Source organism: Patagioenas fasciata, chromosome 2 (assembly GCF_037038585.1).
Source record: "Patagioenas fasciata isolate bPatFas1 chromosome 2, bPatFas1.hap1, whole genome shotgun sequence".
NCBI lineage: Eukaryota > Metazoa > Chordata > Aves > Columbiformes > Columbidae > Patagioenas > Patagioenas fasciata.
The window spans coordinates 54,723,165-54,746,483 of NC_092521.1; the positions used below are offsets into that span (position 1 = coordinate 54,723,165).

Here is a 23,319-nt window from a genome sequence, read left to right on the forward strand (position 1 = left end):
AAGGCGGAGAATAATATTAGCTCAGAGTTGTCACTTGAAGACATTAGACTGAGCTAGTAAAATTCACAGGGACATCTCTCCCCCTCAGGCAGCTGTGAATGACATAAAGACTTCTGGCTGCCTTTCTAGAGACCAATTCATATGATGGTGCCAAGCATTATCTTAAATGTTCTATTTCTCAATACTCTTCCATACCTCTATTAGAAAACTGTAAAATGAGTATAAAGCAATTAACTCACTTGCTTAAAAGCAAACAAAGAAAATGAGAACAAAGAAAGACTGGGTTTTATCTTCTGTCAAAGGTTGTTTTATAACTTATAAAATGTTCTTAAATCATGATACATTTTTTTTGAAAAGTATTTAAATAAAAATACTTCCAATTATTGGATGTCCTTTTACTTCAGGTCAGCCAAATAAAAGTATATTATGTTATCCCAGCTGCACCTGTAAAATATGTTAAAAATTTTCACCAGTGAGCTTGGTTGGTTATTTCATTTTATATCCTGGAGGTTTCACTTCAAAATTATGTCTGACTTACCATCATTACTTAGTTCAGGATTAATTTTAAATTGGAATTATGATACTGCTCTTCACTAACAACAGTCCATGCAGTGCATAGCCAGTTATATCACCTTATGCTAAGAATATTTCAGAATCAAAGGAAATTGGAAACTTTGAATAATCAGTGTTATTTGAACTGTTCTGTACTAACTGCAAAGTATATTTCACAGCCAGCTCCTGTATTAATCCTGTAATACACCTCCTATTCCAAACCTCTAAGTGAATGAATTACTGTCCTGGGTTTCATACTGCCTTTAGCTAGATGTGTTACATTGCCAAATGGCTAAATATACAGCTTCGGAAGTCACAATTTGTGTTCATTAGCTATCCACTGCCTACATTGTTTGTTATATTTAGAAGCAACAACAACAACTTTCCACCTTCATTTTTAATTCTTAGTTTCTCATATTAAACTCTTTTGCTGGGGGATGTAGCTAGGGGGTGGAAGTAGACAATAATCTTCTCCAAATTTCTGAAATTATTAGTAAAATAAACATGTTTGGAACAATTGGGCAGTGTACCTTGGGATGAATAGATTAAACTGGAGCATTTTCATTATGTCTCTGGCAATCACCCTTTTATCTCATCTTGTGATGAACATCTGTATTTTTTGGCACATTGTTGGTATATAAATGCGGGGTGTATCTGAACAAACTCTCAATTATAGTTCTGCTCAGATGAGATTTCAAAATTATGTTTTCTACTTTGTGGACGATATTTACTGTTATGGTAGCAACTGTGTGGAAAAAAATATGAATGCATTTAATATTCAGTTCTGGATCCATGTATCAATTATTTAGCTAAACCTTCTGTTAGTAGGTTTTTTTGTAAAACATTTACCAAATGTTTATAAAAACGGAAAGAGATTCATCAAGTCACAGCAGCTAAAGCTGTGCTAAAAAGAAAAAATGAACAAACATATGTCAGCAGCAGCTTTACCCATATTTGATGAGTAAAACCATATTCTATTTTGTTGCAATTGTCTTTCCTTGTACAAATAAAGGCCCTAGTCCAACAAACATTTATAAGTGTGATTTTGATTTACACTATTCGATGTGCTTCTTTCTTCAAGACACACCTTTGCATTTATTTGGGAGGTCTTGGAGGAGATGGGAGACTAGTCTTTAAACATTTACCTGACCTTTGGCTCATCAGGAGTCCACACAGTTCCCATGTCGAGAGCTCAGCACGTGCATCAGCGTTGCAGCACAAGAGCCAAAAGCAGGAAAAAACCCTGAATTATAAGAAAAAAAAAAAAAGGTTGTGTGAGGTTTTTTTCCCCCTCTCAGTGAGTGAATCATTTAGTGTTGGTCTGTGGCTCTGACTGCGGCTCTGGCACCGTTCCCATGGCTGTTACAGCCCCTGTTCCACTTGGGAGAGTTTTCAGGAAATTGTGTTGTCATGGATCCTTCTACTCAGCTCCAATCTGCTCCGTGCCCAAAGTCCCCTGTGCAGCAGAGGAAGAAATCCCTGTCGGGCCCAAGCTGCATGAGGCACGAAAGGCTGTAACTTCGTGCCACATCCCTCAGTGCTTCCCTAATTGTTCCACTGGATCATCTTAAATAAGGTTTAAAAAAAGGATGGCAGCAAATCCAACAGTTGAGGCATAAGAAGGTGGGGACTGTGCTGTTCTAAATTTGCCTTTCTAAACGGCTCTAGTTCTTAGTCATAATCCAGACTCTCCAGACTTACCAACTTAGAAACAGGCATTTTTTTAATTCAAGGCTGAGCAATTTAATTCAGGCAGGGTTGGGTGGTTTTTGGTTTTTTTTTTTTTTCTTCCCCAATTGTTTATTTTGCTAAACTAGAACTGTTTTGAGGATGGCAGGCACCCATCAGAAGGAAACAAGGCCGAAGTTAGCAACAAAGAGACGTGCTGGTCGGTGGTGCAGTGGCTGGGATCACCGCTGCAGCTACTCCCTTCCTATGCGTGTTGGCCATTTTTGTGGGGTTCAGGTTCCACCTATGGAAAGGATACATGAACAGGCAGGAGAAGGAAATCAGCCCCAGAGCCAGGCTGTCAGTGGTCTGCTCCAGTCCAGAGACAGTGTGAATTGCCTTAATCTGCGTCAAGGGTCAAAACATCATCTTAGCCATAGGTAGGAAAACCCCATTTCAGAGAGTTCCCACCAATGACCATAAGGGGTCAGTTTGATGGCCTGAGGGATTTGAACAATGTGAATTCTCTGGGTTACTTTAACACCACAGACAAAACAATAAGCATTTGAAGTTTTTCACTTAGCTTCTATCAGAGGGGATTTGCAAATACATCCAAACCAGATAAGATTGGAATAAATATCAAGTAGATGCAACAACAGATAGCAGCAGCAACTACTAAACCGCTTGCAGCAACGTTTAATGCTTTTGTAATGGTTGTTCATTGCTCACAGCTGATAGATACGCTGTGGAGATGAATACACGTTTGCTGGAGATCCTGCCATTTAGGCATCCTGGGATTGGCCCTCAGCTTGGCCCGTTGCTGATAGAAACCTTCTCATCCAACAGCTTGCAGAGCAGGGGAGCAGCCTTGCTGCCCTTCCCCCTGCACAGGAGTGCTGGGCACTGCCAGGACTGTCCCGTGTCCCAGCCTCTCGCTGTGGAAGGGACCTGTATAACCTGATGTTTGCCAGTTCTCCTGAAATCGTGCTTAATACCACATGAAATGTGACCAATCTAAAGAATTTTTCTTAGCCAATACTAATGCGGTTACTAGATCTGAGGACAAGTGTAGAGAGATAAATGAAAACCTGCTTATGGCTACCTGAACTTCGTCTCTGCTCCAGGAGCTTTCCATCACCTGTGTGAGCAGGAATGAGCTGTTAGGATGCTTGTATCATTTTGTGGCTGGAAGCCAGGGCTTACAAGCAGGCTACCCTTCTTCTCTGAAGAGGTTCCTGATGTGAGGATGTGTTTTTCCAGCCCTTCAACTCAGTTCTATTCAGGTGTAAAGAGTCAGAAAAAGGGTCAGAACTACTGGCCTTATCTGGACAAACTTTTTCATTGTATTAGCTGATATTACTACTTTAGTGTGGCAAGACCTCTCTTCTGCCCAGACAGTAAAGAGGGGTTGTACATGATTGTTGGCTATGTCACTTGAAACAAATTCTGAGAAAAGTCTTTTCTTCTGTCTGAAAGGACAAGGTTTGACTCTCCGTGTAATTCTTTATGTACTGGACCTGGAGTTTGTATAGATTATTTGAATCATGCATTGCAGTTTTCACTGTATGCTTATACAAATGTACATCAGTTTTACGTTTTGCTCAAGACTAGAAATCATAGTAATCCAAATATTTGGGCATGACAGTGGGCTTGAGAAATACTCTTTAACAATTATGACTTTGAATTCTTTTTTTAATTTTTGAATCCGTTTTCCATTTAAAATTTGAAGTGTTTGAGGTTTTTACCCGATGCATCTAAATGCATCTTCTAGCACGTACTGCACCACTGGTCAATGACCAGATGCAGAGATGATAGCATAGCTATTACTGTGATAGAGCAGAATAAAATCAAGATATGTAAGTAATGTATTAGCTTCCCCGCTCACCTCCTTGTCCACACAAATGAGAGGGAGAAGAAAACTCTTAAATCTGTCAGCTATCTGCATCATCGTATACAGTCCCCACAATCACACACTTTTAAAAATAGCAGAATAATAGTTCATATTTGAATACATTAGATACTGTGAAGTTCGTCCCATCTAGACCAATCCAGGGCTCAGAAAATCTGAAATACAGTTCACAAAACCCACCTTCTTTCCATCTCCATATCCCAGGATAAATTCACCCAGAACATACAGCTCAAGATGCCACTGTGAAGGGAAAGGGTAGTTCTTCTCACCTAATGTTAGCGCTAAAGAAACCAAAAACCTAGGCAAAGGCAATTGTCTAGACTCTTTTAATAGTTAACAACAACAACAACAACAAAGCTCCTCTAGAAGGCATTTGTCCTACTCATCTTAGTTTGAACTGAGGTGAATCCCACCCACAGCGTTTGGGGTCATCTAGTGAATCAGTGTTAAAGCCCAGACCAAAAACTCATCTCTTGACATCAAGTATTGAGTTTTGCTATTTGACCTTTCATCAGTTTCTTTGGAAAGTTAATCTGTGAAAACAGATACTTTTCTAACAGTAGAGAAAATGCTCCCTGTCTGAAAAACACGTTTTCACTTTAGAAGATATTTAGAAGGTAGGAAAAAAGCTTCTGGTGGTAGTTGTCCCTCTGGGCACACCCAGCGTTGGAAAGCAGAGGAAATGAACAGTTACTATAACTGAGTTATGCAGGCTGTAAATATCCGTGTGCTTTGTACAAATTTGCCTTACTTTACTATCCACAACACAAATCTCCCCTGCAACTCTGAAAGATGTCTTAAAAAAAGAAGAGGCAATGTCCCTTAATCATTCATTTCTATGGGTAGGAAATGTGACTGTTTTGCGCGTGATTGCGTTTTTAAACAGAAATCATTGCACAGAATACAGAATAGATTCAGTATGAACCGTCTAAAATAAATGAACCTTAATTTCTTTTGTATTTTTTAAAGGTCAAATGCTGCAAATACTGGCCAGATGACACAGAAATATATAAAGACATTAAAGTTACCCTAATAGAAACAGAGCTCCTGGCTGAATATGTGATTCGAACATTTGCAGTAGAAAAGGTAAGTTTCCAAATTCGGTTTTCTTAAATACAGTGGTATCTGCCTAGGTAACTTATATGCAGATTCAACATGGAAAAGTTAAATCTTTTGACTGACATCCCGGTTATGTAGTTACTCTTTGGGTAAAAGACTACCGCCCTCTTATGGTAAACTTTGTTTTTCTCTAAATGCAGCAACTTTTCTGCACTTTCCATCACTGCTGGCCCCTGCCTGAGCTAGAAAAAGTGATGTTCCTTGCCTAGGAGAAATCGAAGCCTCCCTCTCAGCAATCAATTGAAAAACACATTCATGCTGTTTTCCCATCTTATGTTCCCCACAATCATTTTGTGTCTGTGCCAGAGGCTGCATGCACCATTATTCAGAAGTCTGTGGTGGAGAATACTGCTATCTCTTGGGTCAGTGTATTCCTGGTCTGCAGAGACATAGCTGAAACAAACTGTTTTTTTCTCAAGGCAATTTCACTTTTAATGTGGAATCCATCTTTATACGGAGAGCTCCAATCAGTGTATTGTATTACTGCTTATTAGAATAATGCCATGAATTTACTTCATGCTTACTAGTTCTTGTAGCTCTCCCAATCAGCTTACAATATATGGACAACATACAATTAACAAATAAGGTACTTACTGAAAGTGAGAACAAGCAGGGTCAGTCAATGCTGAAGTGTGTCATGCATTTTGTGTCAATTCAGGGGTTTTACTCAGACTTCATTAAAGGACAGAAGTGTTTTAATTGCATGCATCAAGACTCGTTTGAGTTGCGGAATGAGGAAAGGGCCTCTTTGGAAGACTTGATATTCCTAATGACGCACTGAAGTCATGTCCTCTCAGTATCTCCATGAGCAGATTTTCAACTAATTAGCTTAGAAAACTCCTTTTGATTTAATTGCAATACCTGTGATATACTAGTTCTCTCTAATGATGAAATAGTATTCAATTATGGTTTTGAAGAACATAATCTTTAGCATCAAAGAATCCTGCACTCAGGTAAATGAAACTGCCAAAACGATGGCTCAACCGGGTCTCTGTACATACATCCACAGTAAAAAAGGAATTAGTCTTTTTCCTGGTTTATTCTTTAATCTTCTACTTAAATATGCATCAATACATCAACCTGAGGATAATGATAATAGAATTATGTGATTTGAATGAACTATTGTATCATGTTTACCACTATACATATTGTACATGAAATTCATTCAAGCCTGTTGTTTCCTTGCATTTAGATATTTTTAATAAACAGATGAGAAACAGTGGCTACACTTTGAAGTAGATGGAGCACTGGCTGATTTCTATTCTGCAAATTTTAAGCCCATGCTTTGATGTTAGCTTTTCACTTCTTAACTGAGACTGGAAAAAGAGACCTAGAGGATTTTACAGTTGATCATAACCAAACTGTCTTGAATAAGTGCATTAGAACAGATAGAGATAAAAGGCACTAAACATTTTATTTCTTAAAAAAAAAAATCTCCATCTGAAAAGATTTCATTTAGACACTGCTTTTTAATAGTTGGTAGCTCTTCAGTAAGCCTCTAAAAGCAGTGTCAATGTAGTTTGAGTAAAGTACATTTGTTTTTACCGTATTTTCCATATTTTTTAACTCTTCAAGTAGTACTAGAAGGTGAAGTCTGTACATCTCTTACACCATTATTCTTTTGAGTTTATATTTCTGATCTACTGGGACTGATACTTTTCAACGTCTCCAAGACAAACTGCATGATGAGGCAGAGTGCACCCTGACCAAATCTGCAGACAGTACTAAGTGAAGGGTGGTGGTGAAACCCTGAACATTGGAGTCTCATTTTCAAAGGACTTGAAGATCTGGCCAACAGAAACTTTCACAATTCAGCAAGGAAAAATGCAATGTTCTGTGCCTTAGATGGACTACCTCATGTATCTGCACAGACTGTGACATCCTGGGGCAACAAAGAATCATAGAATAGTTCAGGCTGGAATGGACCTTTAAAGGCCACCTAGTCCAGCCCCCATTCAATGAGCAACTAGATCAGATTGCTCAGAGCCCTGTCCAGCCTGGCCTTGAATGTCTCCAGGGATGTGGCATCTACCACCTCTCTGGGCCAGTGTTTCACCACTCTCATAAAAAATTTCTTCCTCATGTCTAGCCTGAATCTCCCCTCTTTTATTTAAAAGCTCTTGCCCCTTGTCCTATCACAATAGGCCCTTCTGGAAAGTCTGTCCCAATCTTTCTTAGAGGCCTCTTGTAAGTACTGAAAGGCTGCAATAAGGTCTCCCCGGAGCCTTCTCTTCTCCAGGCTGAACAACCTCAGTTCTCTCAGCCTGTCCTCGCAGCAGAGCTGTTCCAGCCCTCTGATCATCTTTGTGGCCTCCTCCAGACCTTCTCCAACAGGTCCCTGTCTTTCCTGCACTGAGGGCTTCAGAGCTGGATGCAGGACTCCAGGTATCTGACATCCAGGATGATTGTGAATATATGAGCTGCAAGGGGAGGTTAAGAGAGATGACATTGTTCAGTGTGTTAGAGATGAAGAGGAGGGGTAAGGAGAATATAATTGCAGCCCGCAACTGCCTCAAAGATGTTTAGAAAATCAAGGCCACCAAATTCTTCTTATTTTTCTTACTGGTGGTAGATGGTAACACAAGCAGAAATGGCCAAGAAGTTGCAGCATAGAAGGCTTGCACTTGAAAAACTACTTCAAGAGGAGGGAAGTGCAGTGCTAAAGCAGGTTACCCAGGAAAGTTGTGGAATCTCCTTTCTTGGAGGTCATCAGGAATCAATTGGACAGAGCCACTGATGACCTGATTTAGTGTTGGCCATAGACCCACTCTGACCGGGAGGTTGGGCTGGAGACCTCAAGAGGTCCCTTCTGACCATCTTTTCTATTTGCGGATCAATATCTCATGGTTGCTTCTAAAATACAGTTTAAAAGTTGATTTTTTTGGATATGAATTGATCCCTTTTTTTTTTTTTTTCAATGGCTATTTGGTAATTACTGAGAAGTAGGGGACAATGCTAAGAAAATTGAACCCAAAATTACACTCTGATTCTGAAGACCATTCCCTAGATACCGTATACATTTTGTGCATAAGCGTTTCTTTGAAGCAGTTCATTTTCAGCACAACAGTTAACTCAGATGAATTATTCAGATAGTAACACACAACAGCACCATAAGTATTTGTAGATTTAGGATCTACAGTTTTTAACATCCTATGTTTTATTAACAATGTACACCACTTTCTGTTTATTTCAGCTGAAAGAAAAAGTAAAATATACAGTCTTTCCAACTTGAGCGTATGCTTTTATGATTCATGCAGTTGTGTTGCTATTTTGGGTTTAGAAACAAGCATGGAAGCTACAGACATGAAAGTCATTCTTTTATAGGTATAATAAGCAAACTCACTATAGAAGTACCCTATGTGCAAAACCATTTCTAAGTAGCTCAGTGTTACCAGTGATAGACAAAAATCCAGTCAGCAGGACAGACAACATTTTCAAAACTTATGTACAAGATGTGTAGGACATATCCTGACCTGTGCAACAGCTGGGCACAGTATTTTGGAGGGACAGTTTACTTTATGTAAATTACTTGAAAATCAAGGCTGCATACAGCATGAAGAACTTGTGTGGGGTACTCGTTTCAGTCTTCAATTTTTATAGTCATGGTATTGCTTTTCTGTATGTGATCATTGTTTCTTGGGGGTTGTGGGCAGCTGTTGTGAGCAATATAAAAGTGTTTGGGACATGGATACCCTACCTACACACAGCTATTTACAGAGTTGAAGGCCTTGCTTTACAGTAGCACAAACCTGTGTTAACTAACACACTCTACAGTCCCCAGAGTACAGAGACTAAATTGTATCTTAATGTGTTTGCTAGACTGTCTTAAAATGCAAATTACTTTTCCTATTCTTGGATTTCATTATGTTTTAAAATTGGGTCTATTGCAAGGGTTTGATCTCCTCAGTCTACACCAGTGCTGCGTATGCTCTTCACCTCCCTTGCCTGCTTTTTGTGTTACAGTTTCTGAGGGACATGAGGGTTGACATTCCCCTGAACAGATACCCAGTCTCCACAGACCTCCAGCCACAGCTGTCTGAGCGTCAGGACTCCAAGATACACTGAGCCAAAATTTTTCAAGCAAAATTTCTCAACCAGACTCTTTTAACTTGCATACTAGCAATAAATTAGGAAGTTTATATAATTTCATAATGCAAAGAGAATTAGACCTTTTATATGCAAAACAGCTCAAGACAGAAAATACATCTTTAAGGAGAAAAACTATAAACCAGCAGTTATTAATATCACTGACATTTAGTCCAGCCTAGACATGATATGTCATCATTTTGCTGTTTGTTTATGAAATATGTATGATGGCCTCTGGTCTGTTGATTTCTAATGAGAATAAAATACTGGCAGCTACATTTTTAGGGGGGGGGAAGGGGAAATACAAACACTAAGAAAATCACTTCTGCTGTGTGTATCTGTATATCCAGACTGCTCCAGAAAGTCACATGGGAAATTACTTACATGATCAGCTTCTCATTCATACCTGTCTTACCATATCCACGTCCTTGTACACTGTGGCAAATCACTTCAAGGGTGAGCATGCAGAGGGCTATGAACACAACCTCTATGATTGGAGGTGCAAAAAGGTTTCTTACTATTCAGCTGTTTCTTTCAGACCCATGAAGAAGACAAATGATAAGGAAAATTATGCTGAAATTGTGTTTTTCTGAAGTCAGCAGCAAAACTCCTGCAGAGAGCAGTGGGGGAAAAAAAAAAAGTCATCTATGCTATATGTTCATGGCCTTGCTGCTGACCTACTCTGTGATTACAGCATGCAACTTAAGGCCACAGTTTTCAAGCAACCTAGTGCTTAAATATAGAGATGAGCATCTATCTTGTTGCTAAAAGTTCTAACCAGCCTAGCACTAAACTGTAAGGCTTTGAAACGAGTTGATAGGTAACCTTAGAACTTGCTCTGCAGTTATGAGAAAGTTCTCCAACAGTCTGTATGGATATGGCTGTTGCTAGGGGGTGAATGTTTTTCAGCAAGGCTCAGGCTTTTGAAGTTGCATTCTTATGGAGCCTGTCATCCAATTTCTTTCACACTCCAGCTTGTTTTTCAACCCTTGTCTTTTCAACAGAGAGGTGCTCATGAGATTCGAGAAATTCGGCAGTTTCACTTCACTGGCTGGCCAGACCACGGTGTACCGTACCATGCGACAGGCCTGCTGGGCTTTGTAAGGCAGGTCAAGTCCAAGAGCCCACCAAATGCTGGCCCTCTGGTTGTTCACTGCAGGTGGGTAGAACAGAAATCCCTCCCTTGTGTTGTTCGCTAAACCAGAACCTACTTTTGCTTCTCCTGTACTGCATCATCCACACACAGGTTGCTGAAGCCACTGGAGCTATACCCACAAGAACTTAATATCTATATTATCAACAAGAATGGCAAAAATGTGTCTGAAATCTTGCAAATGCCTGAATACAAGGCATAATTTCGGTAATCATCCCACCAAGCAAGTACCTACAAGATGAACCCTTGCACTTGTTTAAGGAATAACTTCCTTAACATGCTTCACATTTTTCGACTACACCACTGAAAATTAACTGTGCTCTTCTTTTACTTTAGTGCTGGTGCTGGCAGAACTGGGTGCTTCATCGTCATTGACATCATGCTAGATATGGCAGAAAGAGAAGGTGTTGTAGACATATACAACTGCGTGAGAGAGCTACGATCTCGGAGAGTTAACATGGTGCAGACTGAGGTATTGTTGATCTACTGGAATACTGCCTTACACTTTGCAAGACAAAGTATTCTTTTAGCCCATAAAACTAGAACCCCTTTGTGGTAGGCACCATCTAGAAGGTAGTTTATTCAGTTGTATGCAGAAAATAATGCACACACAAACTTGAAGAACCACTGCCCAAACAAGTGCCCAGTTATGCTGCACTTAAAGTTTGCAATGGTTTTCTAGGAAAAAAAAAAAAAAAAGAAAGGAAAAATCATGAGTGTTTTGTCTCTAGGGAGGCTTCATTCTGGAGTACATCTTGTCAAGGCTGCTATATGATAGCACATACAGAACTGTGCAGAGGAATGAAGAAACCAGAAACATTCCAAGTTTTATTACAGTGTTACTGCACTTCTCTTTGTATTTGTAAATAGTTTGAGTCAATCCCTCTATATTCATTTCTAAATGAGTGGGATAAAGTTTTGTGATCTGCTCTTGTTCCTTCTGGTCTTGCTTCAGTGCTGGTGAAATCAGAGAGAATTAGTGGCAACCATATTGGTTGTTATTTTTTTATTTACCAGAACACTAGTAGCATATGCTGTCTTTGTCAGTAATTATTTTAATTGCTTTACCAGGAGCAGTATGTATTCATCCATGATGCTATCCTGGAAGCCTGTCTTTGTGGGGACACATCTATTCCAGCTTCTCAAGTTAGGTCTGTTTACTATGAAATGAATAAACTGGATCCTCAGACTAACTCCAGCCAGATCAAAGAGGAATTTAGGGTAAGTTGTGGCTAGCAGTACCTAGAAGCTATATGGTTCAGCTGTGCTAAAGACTTCTTCTTAAGTGTTTGCTTATAACCATATGAGTTTTGGACCAGGCCTGGGAGGGAAAGACTGCAAAAAAGGGGGAAAATAATGTATCACTAATTGCTGTTGAATTATGCTGAATCCTAAAATAATGCTATACAGTAGTAGTAAAATCTTCCTTTTACTCAAGGGAAGTATATCGATTCCTTCCACTGTCATTTCTCCAGAAGGCAGGTTACCCTGCAGCTATCTTTGAGGTTATTTTTCAGATCTGTACGCTTCCAAGATTTTTTGCTTCCAAATCCTGCTGACTGTGATGTGTTTTCATTTCTCTGCATATTGATTCCCACTGAAACTGAATGCTGAGCTAATCTATTCTTAAATATTTTGGGATGCTTTCACTGCTGTGTTAATTTTTCTTTTGTACTGTTTACTCTTTTGGAAGACTTTAAATATGGTGACTCCGACACTGCGCGTAGAAGACTGCAGCATAGCACTTTTACCACGAAATCATGAAAAGAATCGCTGTATGGATGTTCTACCTCCAGACAGATGCCTGCCTTTCCTCATAACGATAGATGGAGAGAGCAGTAACTACATTAATGCTGCACTGATGGATGTAAGTCTCCACTACAACATTAATAATAAAAAGGGAATCAGCAGCCCTCCAAACTGAGCAATGCCAGAAAGTGGAGCCAGCATAAGAAGACTGAAATTCTTCTCACTTGTTTTCCAAAAACATGGCACAAAATCTTTAAACTCCCACGTACATTTAGGATCCCACATATGTTATGTCACAGCCAAGGTTCCAAAACTGTGCTCAGAGAGCAAGTCGGCGAGTTTCAATAAATTAAATGTGTCTGGTTTTCTCGCTAGTGCTTGAATTTTTAACCATCTGGCCTAGGAAAAAAAGAATTACCTATTAAGACACTCAAGCAGTTAAATACGATAATAAGGTTTGCAGCAATGTTTCAGTTCCCTTTGTTTCTAATTTAAACAGTAATTAACAAAAAAAATAATTGTCTGTCAGCACAAGATAGTACACAAGCTATTATTTCAGTCTTTCAGTTTATTTCTGTTTGAATGAATGGTTCCTCTTCATGTGTGTTGATTTTTTTTCTTCTAATGCATCTATGGTAATTCTAATCCTGCTAATAGAATATCAGTAAAAAGACACTTAAACTGCCTTTACAGTCGGTAGATATTTATAACCTATCTTTGACAATTTAGAGCTACACTAATTATGGTTCTCAAACACATAAACAACAAGAAAACAGAGGTTAGCAACGAATGAACACGTTGTAAATGGCCTTTTCGAAAAGTGAAGCTAGAGTAATAACAGTTTATAGCAGGTTTTGCATTTCTTTCCTTCCAAGTTCTCAAAGCATTTTCCCAAAATAAGCTTAAGTTCAAAACACTCCTGTGAAAAGGTAAGTGTATTATCTTTATGTTTATCTACGTAGAGAAACTGAGAACAAAAGTTTAAGTGACTTCTCTGGGTTCACACAGTAGGTCAACAACATTTCGTGTTAGAACAGAACTTCCTTGATCTGCAATTTACATTCTTGCCATTACCTTGTCTTCTCTCCTAGAGAGTTCAGTACTGTTTTGTTCTGTAAATTAAGTACTGCTCAGGAAAAGCAGTGCCTCAATATTTACTTTGAAAATGCTCCCTTGCTTCACTGTTGAAATGATGAGCTGGATCCAAAAACGTGTCTGGGCAAAAGGATCCAAGGGAGGAGGTGATTTTGGTCACTTGCTATATCCCTGCACTGACGGACAAGATCAGACATCTGTACTTCTCTTTAAACACTCAGCCTCCAGCAGGCAAGATGACATCCTTCACCCTCTCCACTTGCATCCACTGAGATACAGCTGGGTCACTTCATGTAAACCTTGAAAGCTCACTTCATGCAAAAGGGATAGCAAGCATAATTTTCGTTATTCAGTACCAAATGAGTTTGAGAATGATTTTCCCAGAAAAACTGCCAGGGCTTCTAAGTGAGGGAGTAATGGAGAGCCCTTCAAATATCTCTCATCCGCACACAGCTTGCAGCAAGACAGGACCAGTAGGATAGAAGGCAGGTGACTGATGTACCAGTAGCATCAATACCTGCTGGACACAGTTTCCTGAAACCAAAACAGAGAACTGAAGTCTTGCATGTCTTCATCTGTATCCCAGAACACATTGGATTCATTTTCTGTGGTGTCTTCAGTGACTGCCTCTGAAATAAATATCAAATAACTGATCAGATTGTATCTCTTGTCACTGTACAAATACTTCAGTTCAAGGCACGTAGAGGCCTCCTTGCCCTCCTTGATGGAGCCAGTGGCAGCTCCTCCCACAAGCTGCCCCGGTATGGCCACACTCGCCCTCAACCCTCAGGAGGACGTAATTGAAAATTACACAATTGAACTGTTCTACCAAACAGCTCAGTCAATTATATACTTAGGTACAAAAAAAAAAATCACAAAGAGCACTGAAATTTATCCCCTGAGTATCCTCGCTGCTGTCAGACCAGAATTTCAACAGTATTTCTGAAAAATAACTAGATATTGGCTTTCATAGGCATCATTCAAATTAACAACTAAGTGCAGACAACCAATATTAATCTGTCCATTAACAGCTCAAAACAAAACTGTGGCTAAAAATTTTGTAGGAGCTGCATTGAAAGCAAAAACCTCTGATGATTTTACTCTATGCCCGTGGCATAAAAAACGTTTCAGAAATATAACATCTGCAGAAGTCATATTCTGCCCAAATAGAGTTTATTAAGTTTGAAAGATGTAAGATCTTGGGAAAGAGCTGAAAACAATATATTAATTATGTAGAAAATAGAAATAATGCCTTCAGTCCTGAAGTTTTTGGGCTATGACTGGCATTCTGCTGAATGGATTTTTATCTTTTACCATTCTTCTCACCATCTCTTGTTATTTCTTTGCAGAGCTACAAGCAGCCATCAGCTTTTATAGTTACACAGCATCCGTTACCAAATACTGTCAAAGATTTCTGGAGGCTGGTCCTAGATTATCACTGCACTTCAATAGTTATGCTGAACGATGTTGATCCAGCACAAGTAAGTCCAGAAAACTGCCCCATTCAACAGAGGAGCACTGATGCCTCAGCATTTGAGCACATTTGCTTCAGAACAGCTTTAGGACATAGTTAGTTTTATATAACAACATTAAATACTAACACACTAAAAAATTGATTTGTAGCTTGCAGATACACATAGAGAAAAAGGAATAAATCAGACCATCAGCCGCTTCTCCGCCAAAATGCTAATGCGCACACACACATAAGTGCAAACACCCATAATTTATTCTGATAGGAAAACATGCTTTGGGAATAGCTACTGAAACCCAAAAATGATGGTTGTAGAATTCTGACTCAAGTCTGAAACACACTAAAAATAACCGAAAGTCATAAACAGAAACCAACAGCTATCCATTAGCTTGCCTGAAACAGGTCAATGACCCTGGTCTGCTTACCAGGGGATAGGTGTTCCCAGTGTGAAAATCTGTGTTATGTTTGGCACAAAATGACAGTGTTAGCAAGGAGATAGGAACTAAACAAGATTGGAGAGTAAACATTCTTCAGAAGACAAAACACGGCAACGAAACATATGGGGGAATGTAATTACCTAACAAAAGAGTTGTGCATGCTGTACATGTTCTTTATAAAATTGAAAAACCGTACCTACTGGTTTGGCAATTTAAGCACTAACATTAATCACTAAGTGTCCCAGAGCCTGGCTCACAACTGCTGAATTCCGAGTTCCTACACGGATATAATTTCCTTGGTTCCAACAAACCACACCAGACATCTGCAGGAGTAACGTGGTGGTAATCTGGATTCTTAATATGTAAATATTCACTAATTATTGGTTAGGAGCGACTGTTGTTTTTTATAGCAGACTGCACGCCATTTTCATTCTTGATATGATCAAGAATCTTCTTAGCCTTCTTGAGTATTGTACATACTTATTTTTAACACAAAGAATTTGTTCTTAAAATATACTAATCTTCCATTTTATCTTTCAAAGGAATGTGTAGAAATTCCACACACTATTTTAAAGACTGAATTTCTGATTCCAGACCTCAACTGTCTACAGGGAGAAAAATCGAAATGAAAGACAAAACTTCTATTCATGAGTCTAAGATTATTTTCTGAGTGAATAAGGAAAGACTCAAGGGAGTCAGGCTGTTAGGGACTGCTGAACAGAGGTTTTTTAATTTGTGGGCTGTGTTTTGAATTTACAAAAGTGCATGGCTACTTCAAGCATTTATTAGCCTCCCAGGCTTTTAAAAGCTATTGGGATACGCAGTTAATGCACCTGCCTCTGCAGTATGTTAAACCTTTTCCCTCTAATGTGAGTAACAATCTTTTCATTAGGAATAAATCTCAAAACCCTCAGAGCAAACAGAAGGGGAGAGAGGGCAGAGCTTATTAGAAACACACATTACATTCAGCTTTACTAATAATTACTGCTATCATTATTATTTATGTATATATGGAGTGTTTACAGTTCTGTTTAGATATTACAATTTATGTGAATTGTTATGCTCTATTGGGAAGTGAAACTCAACCCCTCACAGTGACTCTGACTCAAAGAGAGTCACTAGCATCATATGCATGCGGGATGCACAGACGGAAATGCTTTTGGGTTCTTTAGAAGTTGAAAATCTTGGCTTCTCAAAATAACTCCAGCAAAGAGCTCTGCTTATTATCATTTAAGCATTTTTCAAAGATCTGTTAGAACAGGATTCCTAGGTATTTGAAAGCTGTGTATTAAATTGTGCAATTGTGCACATGTTAAATGATATGAGCACTGGCAATTGTGTTAATTGTATACATGTCAGTATTGTATTTTGCTATCCTGTACACTAGCATATTTCATAATAAAAAATTGTGTAAGATTTAGACAATATTTGGAAAGTAGTTTACTCATCAGACTGAATCATGATGGGGGGATTGAAATAAAGGAAAATATATTTTCCTACTCAAAATTTCTGGTTTTAACTTGTTAAAGTGAACTCCTGCAAATCAGACTCTGTTCTCTTGTTAATTGATGTAGTAAATGATTATGTTTTCCTAAAATGTAGTCATCTCTAAATGGCTTTGTTGAGGAATAAGTGTTATAAGAAATGCAAAACAACATCTGGAGTAAATGTGATTTGTCAGCTCAGCTCTGGATCACCAACAGCAATGCAGCAGAATGAAGACCACAGCTGTTTTACTGAATGAAATAAAGTTCCAAATATGACATCAATGCTTCTGCAAGCAAACAAAATTTCATGAGTTCATGCTTAATTTTAGTGAATGCTTGCAAAAGCTACATGCTCGAACTGCTCTAAATATCTCTGGAAAAAAAAAGCATTAGGGATTTAATGGAAAAAAATGGACAGAGTCTTGCTTCAAAAACAGCCTTGCAAAATGTTGATTTAATCTTTAAAGTATTAACACAGATGATAATTGGTTCCTGGATTAAACCATCATGATATTATTAGACACTAGGACTGTGCAAGATAATGGTAGTATTACTTTGTGATCTTTAGATACCTACAAGTTATGTTTTCTGAGCACTAAAGAAAGCATAATTACTGTTTTCAGGTGGCATTCATACGATGAAATTTAGCAGTTGTTGAAAATGTAAATCAGTGCTGATATCATCAGTCACGAGTGAAACAGATGTGAAAGTTATGTCCTGAGTTGTGAGAACTGATGCACCCTTCATAATATAAAGCACACATTCTGATGTAGCTTGAATTATTACCAGCTTTTCAGGACACTTGGAGATACCAGGCCTCTGGTCTTTAGGCTTTACACCATCTCTGAGGTATGGTAATGCTTGACAGCGTCCTCCTGTCTTGTCATAAGTTATTTCAGAATTGACATTGAGTGTCAAAAGTGTTACTCCAAATACCAGAGAATGGCGAGTACAGCAGCAAGCAATAGCATGTTCAGTTAATTAACAAGGCATTTGTTTCAACTTGTTCCACACAGGTAAAAGCAGAGTGCTCAAAACTGGGGGATGGTGGTGCACTGTGTGTTTTGTAAAGATACTGTATGAGAATTTCAGTAATAAACGCAGCACAAAGAAAAATCTAGGAAAGATATTGAGTCAGCATGAAATTCAAAGTGATTAACTGTGTTTGTTTGTGATCTTCTATAGCTGTGTCCTCAGTACTGGCCAGAAAATGGAGTACACCGACATGGTCCTATTCAGGTGGAGTTTGTGTCAGCTGATTTAGAAGAAGACATAATCAGCCGGATATTCCGAATTTATAATGCATCCAGAGTAAGGACGTTATTTGCAAAACGGTTCTGTCTCAGTAGATGAGTTGATTCTACTCAAATCACACGCCCAAAAAAAGATAAATTAGCATAAAAACATTCTTATTTTTCACTCTGTTTATTTGAAAGCAATGGTGCAATTCTGAGTCACACAATAATCAATGAGAAACAAGCTTTCTATGTGTAATTAAAGTAAAAAATATTTTAATGCATATCTCAAGTGTGTTAAATGCAAATGAAATAAATGCAGTATTCAGATTACACGGTAGCCAAGAAATGCTGAAATCATCAGTGCTGTTTCCAACAGTTTGAAATTAGCCATCTTGCATATTTCTATCCTGTGCCATGTGAAGAAAGCTGTGCACCAATAACAGACATGTTTTTCAATACCAGTCCCAGGCTTTTAGTGAAGATCCTGTCCCACTAATCATACTTCATAATATATGTAAGCACTTCAGAGGGCCAAGCACGGTCTCATATCCAGCTTTTACATTCCCATAAAGTTGACAGAAAACTAAACAAGGCTTGTGTTTTAAGCTGAGTGGAAAAAAGATGCCACCACAGACCAGGCATCTCTTCCCATCCAGACAGAGGGAGCCTTTGCAGCCCACTGGTATCAGTCACCGAACAACCATAGCTAGGAATAAACAGCGCTCCCTGCTGCAAAAAATTCAGGAACTGCCCTGAGATCAAATGGTTCTCAGGGCAGTGAAAGGCCCCAAAAACACACCCCAAAACATGCTAGTATCCAAACAGGGAAGCAGATTTTAAGATTCAATGTAACTCTTTAATACTGTGAAGGCCTTGAATTTGCAGTAAACGTGGCAACATAAAACCGGGATCTCCAGCAGTGTTAATGTGAGCTGTAGCAGGCACTCAGTCTGGCTGAGGTGCTTTGGGAAGAGGGGCCGTCAGCTGAAAGAAACTGGCCAGGAAATCAGTAGATGTCAAATTGTGACATAAAGCAGACAGAACCCATTGAAGAACATATCTAATGCTGTATCCACTTTGGTTTATTCCCTTATCTTGTTAATCTTACATCCTCTTTATTACCTCTTACTCTAGAGGAAAAATTGTAATGTCAACATTTCTGTGTGTTGCTCATTTTAAAAGTGGCACTAAAATGCCCTCACTTTGCACAGAAGTGAAAGTGGCAAATCCTAGACTACAAAACCAGTTTTGATGTGTGTGTTTATTATGCCCTTTTCAAAGGAGTGTAATTTTCTGCCACTAACACTTGTTCTATGCTCCTTTTTTATTTTAAATCACCATAAAGCAACTGTTCAGTAATGTTTCACCAGAGGGGTTCTAACTGTTGTAGCACACAATAAAATAAAATGTAGTTAGGTTTTTTTATAAGCTGGAAAAATCTGAGGTTTTTGTTTGGTTTTCAAATGATTCCTGCTTCAAAATATCTTGAGAGGTTTTGACCTTTATTGTAAAAAAAGACAGAAGCGTGCAAGCATTCTTCAAAAGGCTGAAGCATATGAAAAAAAAAGGTACATAATTGTAGTTGTGTTGTAGTTCCCTCTTTGCTACCACATTCCTGCTATGATATTAATTATTTGCTTGATCCTGCAGCTGTACCATTGCTCTATTCTAGTCTATTTGTGTAGCACTCTGTTTAAAACCTGTTGTTCTAATAACTCTGTTGGAAATTAAATGTCATAACTCCCCAAGGGCAGTTGGAATTGCATTAGTAGTTTGTCAGCGGTGATCTGCTTGAACAACTTTCCTTGCTGATGCAAATATCTAAATTATGTACCAAAAAAATGCTGTTATTTTTCCTGCTCGTTGCAGCCCCAAGACGGCTATCGGATGGTGCAGCAGTTCCAGTTCCTGGGGTGGCCCATGTACAGAGACACTCCCGTTTCTAAACGCTCCTTCTTGAAGCTCATCCGCCAGGTCGAGAAGTGGCAGGAGGAATATAACGGGGGAGAGGGACGCACAGTCGTACATTGTTTGTAAGTACCGGAAACGGGAGAGAGAAAGTAAGGGAATACTTATGCAGAATTTGTGCTGGGTTTTAAAAGATTTGTGAGAGCCAAAGAGGTTTCTATCTAATGTGAAACTGAATAAATAGTGTGGCTGCGTATTTTAAAGCTTTGAATACAAGAGGAATTGTATAAACTTTTTGTAGATTCATGAGCTTCCTTCTGTGCCCCTTGGCAGACCCCTGTGAAAAGATGTTGGGTACAAGTTAACTCTGTTTTATATAAATATGTGCAGTGACTTTTGCAGATGGAAAAGGTGCATATTTATTCATAGCAAATCAAAACTGTACCCTCAGAACAATGTACCTTTCATTTATACAGATAAGGCATATAGGAGTAAGTAGTACTGAAGGAGTGATTCCTCTTCCAGACACAGAGCACAGAAGTAAAAGTGGCATGACAGACCCGTTACAATGATTCCTTAATTTGCTTACCTTATATACCTTGCTATATATATAAATATCTCTCTCTCTATATGTATATATATATATATATATATCTTCTTATATATGTATACCTTATCATGGTATATATTTTTGTCCTCCTGTCACCTTTGTACTCCACTGGTACAGACTGTCATCCACTCTACCACCATCCTCCTTTTGATATGGCTTAATACTTGTACGTGCTGTTTGCCCTCAGCAGTAGCTGATCTTTTGAGATGGAGTCTTCAGTACTTGGAGTTGTGTCCATTTCCTCTAAACATCTGCTTAAAGATGCTGCCGTGATGGGGAAGGGACATGTAATGGGAAAAGCACATGCTAACTCACTTTCAGAAGTTTGGACCCAATGTTAGAACGATGGAGGATAATCTAAGAGTGTATTAATAATTCCCACTATCACTGACCTTGAACAAGTCATTGTTCTTCAGTTTCCCCCTCTGTAAAATGGGGATAATAATACTTTCATCAAAGGAGCATTGTGCGGTGTGATTAATTAATGTTTTGAGATCTTTAGCTGAAAAGACCCTTTTGAAGTGCAAATTACTGTTATCTCTGAGGTGGCTGATGATATTAAATAGTTGTACAACATCACACATGCGTCACTTCCAGGCAGTAAAGAAAGAAAAAGCTCTAATATAATCCTTTTAAATGACTTTATTTTAATTAAAATTCTCAAAGAGTCCCACAATATCAGGCAATGTTTTGGCAGCAGAGAGCATTCTTTTCATACTGCCTGGATGTGACAGATGTGCGACGTTGTATCTTCCTTTGAAAATCAACCATTTGCGAAGCTGGTTTGAAAGACCTGCTACCTAACTAGGCTGCACTCTAGTAATTATTAAGGTTTATTATTTTCGGTGAAGCGCAGCATAAAGATTCTGATTAGAATAGCTGTAGAAATAATAGGGTTTCCAGAAAGAAAGAGATTCTCTTAAAGATTAAAAATAACCAGGGATAGAGTATTATTACATACTGTGTTTGATCATGCATATGAACCTTTGTGCCTGGCTGCTTTGTTAGCAAGTCACTTCGGGTTCTCATCCTCTGATCCGGTGGGTGGAGGGGGAATACACACACTTTTAAGAGCTGTCATTGCCAGGCAGCCCACCCTTCTGCCATCACAGCACTACCCAGTGCCCTGCCAAATGTGCAGCCACCAGAAGGGCCCTCACAAATAACACTTTGGGCATTTTTGCTGTTCCTCCAAAATGCCGTTGAGTTCTTTTATTCCAGATCCTGGTGCTTTCCTCCTGGACCCAAAGATGAACTTTATAATGTTTCCAAGACTGATTCTCCTTGCAACCTTGTGCGTTCGCAGTGCGAAGGGCTGTTGTACTGAATCTAAAAGTACCTTGTCCTCATTTTAGCCTCCTCTTTGTGCTGTCTCAAGTGTTCACTGAAGGGTGGTGCAAAACTCAGCTGTTCAATTCCCTCCAGGCTTTCAGCCTGCTGAATTCTGAATTACAGCTTTGAGATCATCCAGCCCATTAATTCCAATTAAAAATTGTGTTCTGCCTCAAGTTCAGCAGCCTTTGGGGGCACGAATGTTCTGTAGTTTCTTCCTACTGAAACTCATGCCTTCTGTACCCATCCCTGTTGTTTTACAAACTTGTAACATAGAGTCAATTGTAACTGAGCCATTTTGTCACTTTTATTGTAGGAATGGAGGTGGCCGCAGCGGGACATTTTGTGCAATCAGTATTGTTTGTGAAATGCTTCGACATCAGAGGGCTGTTGATGTATTCCATGCTGTGAAGACACTGAGGAATAATAAGCCTAACATGGTGGACCTTCTGGTACGAGCTTTTTAACTGCACCGCTAAATAGAAAGTGTTCCTTTTACTCAGAAGACTCAGTAAGATTTCCAAGATTTGCTGTGGGAGTTGTTCACAAAGCAAGCAAGTCATTTCAAAGGGGATAATGAAGTCACTTCTCTTGTAAGAGTATTTTTACATTGCTTTTTTCCCAAGGAGACTTTGTCTCTGTTCGTTTGAATTTTTTAAGAGTTTTAAACTTTCAGCTGAACATCCTTATTAATTTTCTTTCCTAGCAGGCTGAGGCAAGTGGAGAGCAGCCCTTGCATGGTAGAAATAATAGTCATGTAAAATGAAATGCCAGATTTTCAAATTATGTATTTTATAAATAGCTTAATCGCCTAATATTTATCAAAGCCATGAATTTCAGTTTGACATCCAGAATATTGCATTTAATTATGGTTGCTCTATCTCAGAGAAAGATTAAAGAAGTTCAGAAACAAGGAGCCATGTGCAATTATTTTCCTAGAGAGTGTTGCATGAGCTTTTCTTTTTTTAATGGAGAATGGCTGAAGTGCCAGCTGCTGTGCCACAAGAGCTGCAGAACAGCTTAAACCAGCAGGTTCTTACACTCCAGTGTGTAGTTCTGTACTTGGAGATGGGTGTAGTGTGATACCCTATTCTGAAGCCTGGGCTGTAAGAGACACTGTTTTACAACATCCCTCTGTAGAGGTGGCTGCTTGAGAGGCAGCTGTATTCGATTCAGTGTCATAGGCAGGAGGAAGCAGCATCTGGGCAGCTTCAGGGATGCTTAACCAGTCCGAGCTAATTTTGCAAGCTCTGGTTAAACAAGTTCAGGTCATATTTCAGCATCTTTTCTACAGACTGCCCAGGGTGAGACAGGAGGCATATGACAGGGCTGTTCCAGCCTCCTGTAATTTTAGGAGAGATCTCCCCCTCTCAGATTTGCTGTTGAAAGCCAGGAAAATGGGCAGAAAGCAGAAATTTCTGTTGGGAGGCTTTCAGGCCAGGTGTAGATGGACAGAGCCACCCACTTCCCCACCACGCACATCTCTGCACCTTGTCTGTCCCCCA

The 23,319-nt window shown here is 39.1% G+C and overlaps 1 protein-coding gene across 10 annotated transcripts in view; it reads left to right on the plus strand.

Moving 5' to 3' along the window:
• PTPRM (protein tyrosine phosphatase receptor type M) overlaps positions 1-23,319 on the plus strand; it is a 466,670-nt gene that overhangs the window by 438,374 nt on the left and 4,977 nt on the right. For all 10 annotated transcript variants that reach the window (XM_065830251.2, XM_065830253.2, XM_065830257.2 and 7 more), the window contains 9 exons: positions 5,099-5,215; positions 10,339-10,493; positions 10,824-10,959; positions 11,559-11,708; positions 12,181-12,354; positions 14,681-14,812; positions 17,912-18,037; positions 19,834-19,997; positions 22,131-22,266. In XM_065830251.2, the coding sequence (XP_065686323.1) occupies positions 5,099-5,215; positions 10,339-10,493; positions 10,824-10,959; positions 11,559-11,708; positions 12,181-12,354; positions 14,681-14,812; positions 17,912-18,037; positions 19,834-19,997; positions 22,131-22,266 (1,290 nt within the window). The remainder of the gene's footprint in view (positions 1-5,098; positions 5,216-10,338; positions 10,494-10,823; positions 10,960-11,558; positions 11,709-12,180; positions 12,355-14,680; positions 14,813-17,911; positions 18,038-19,833; positions 19,998-22,130; positions 22,267-23,319) is intronic.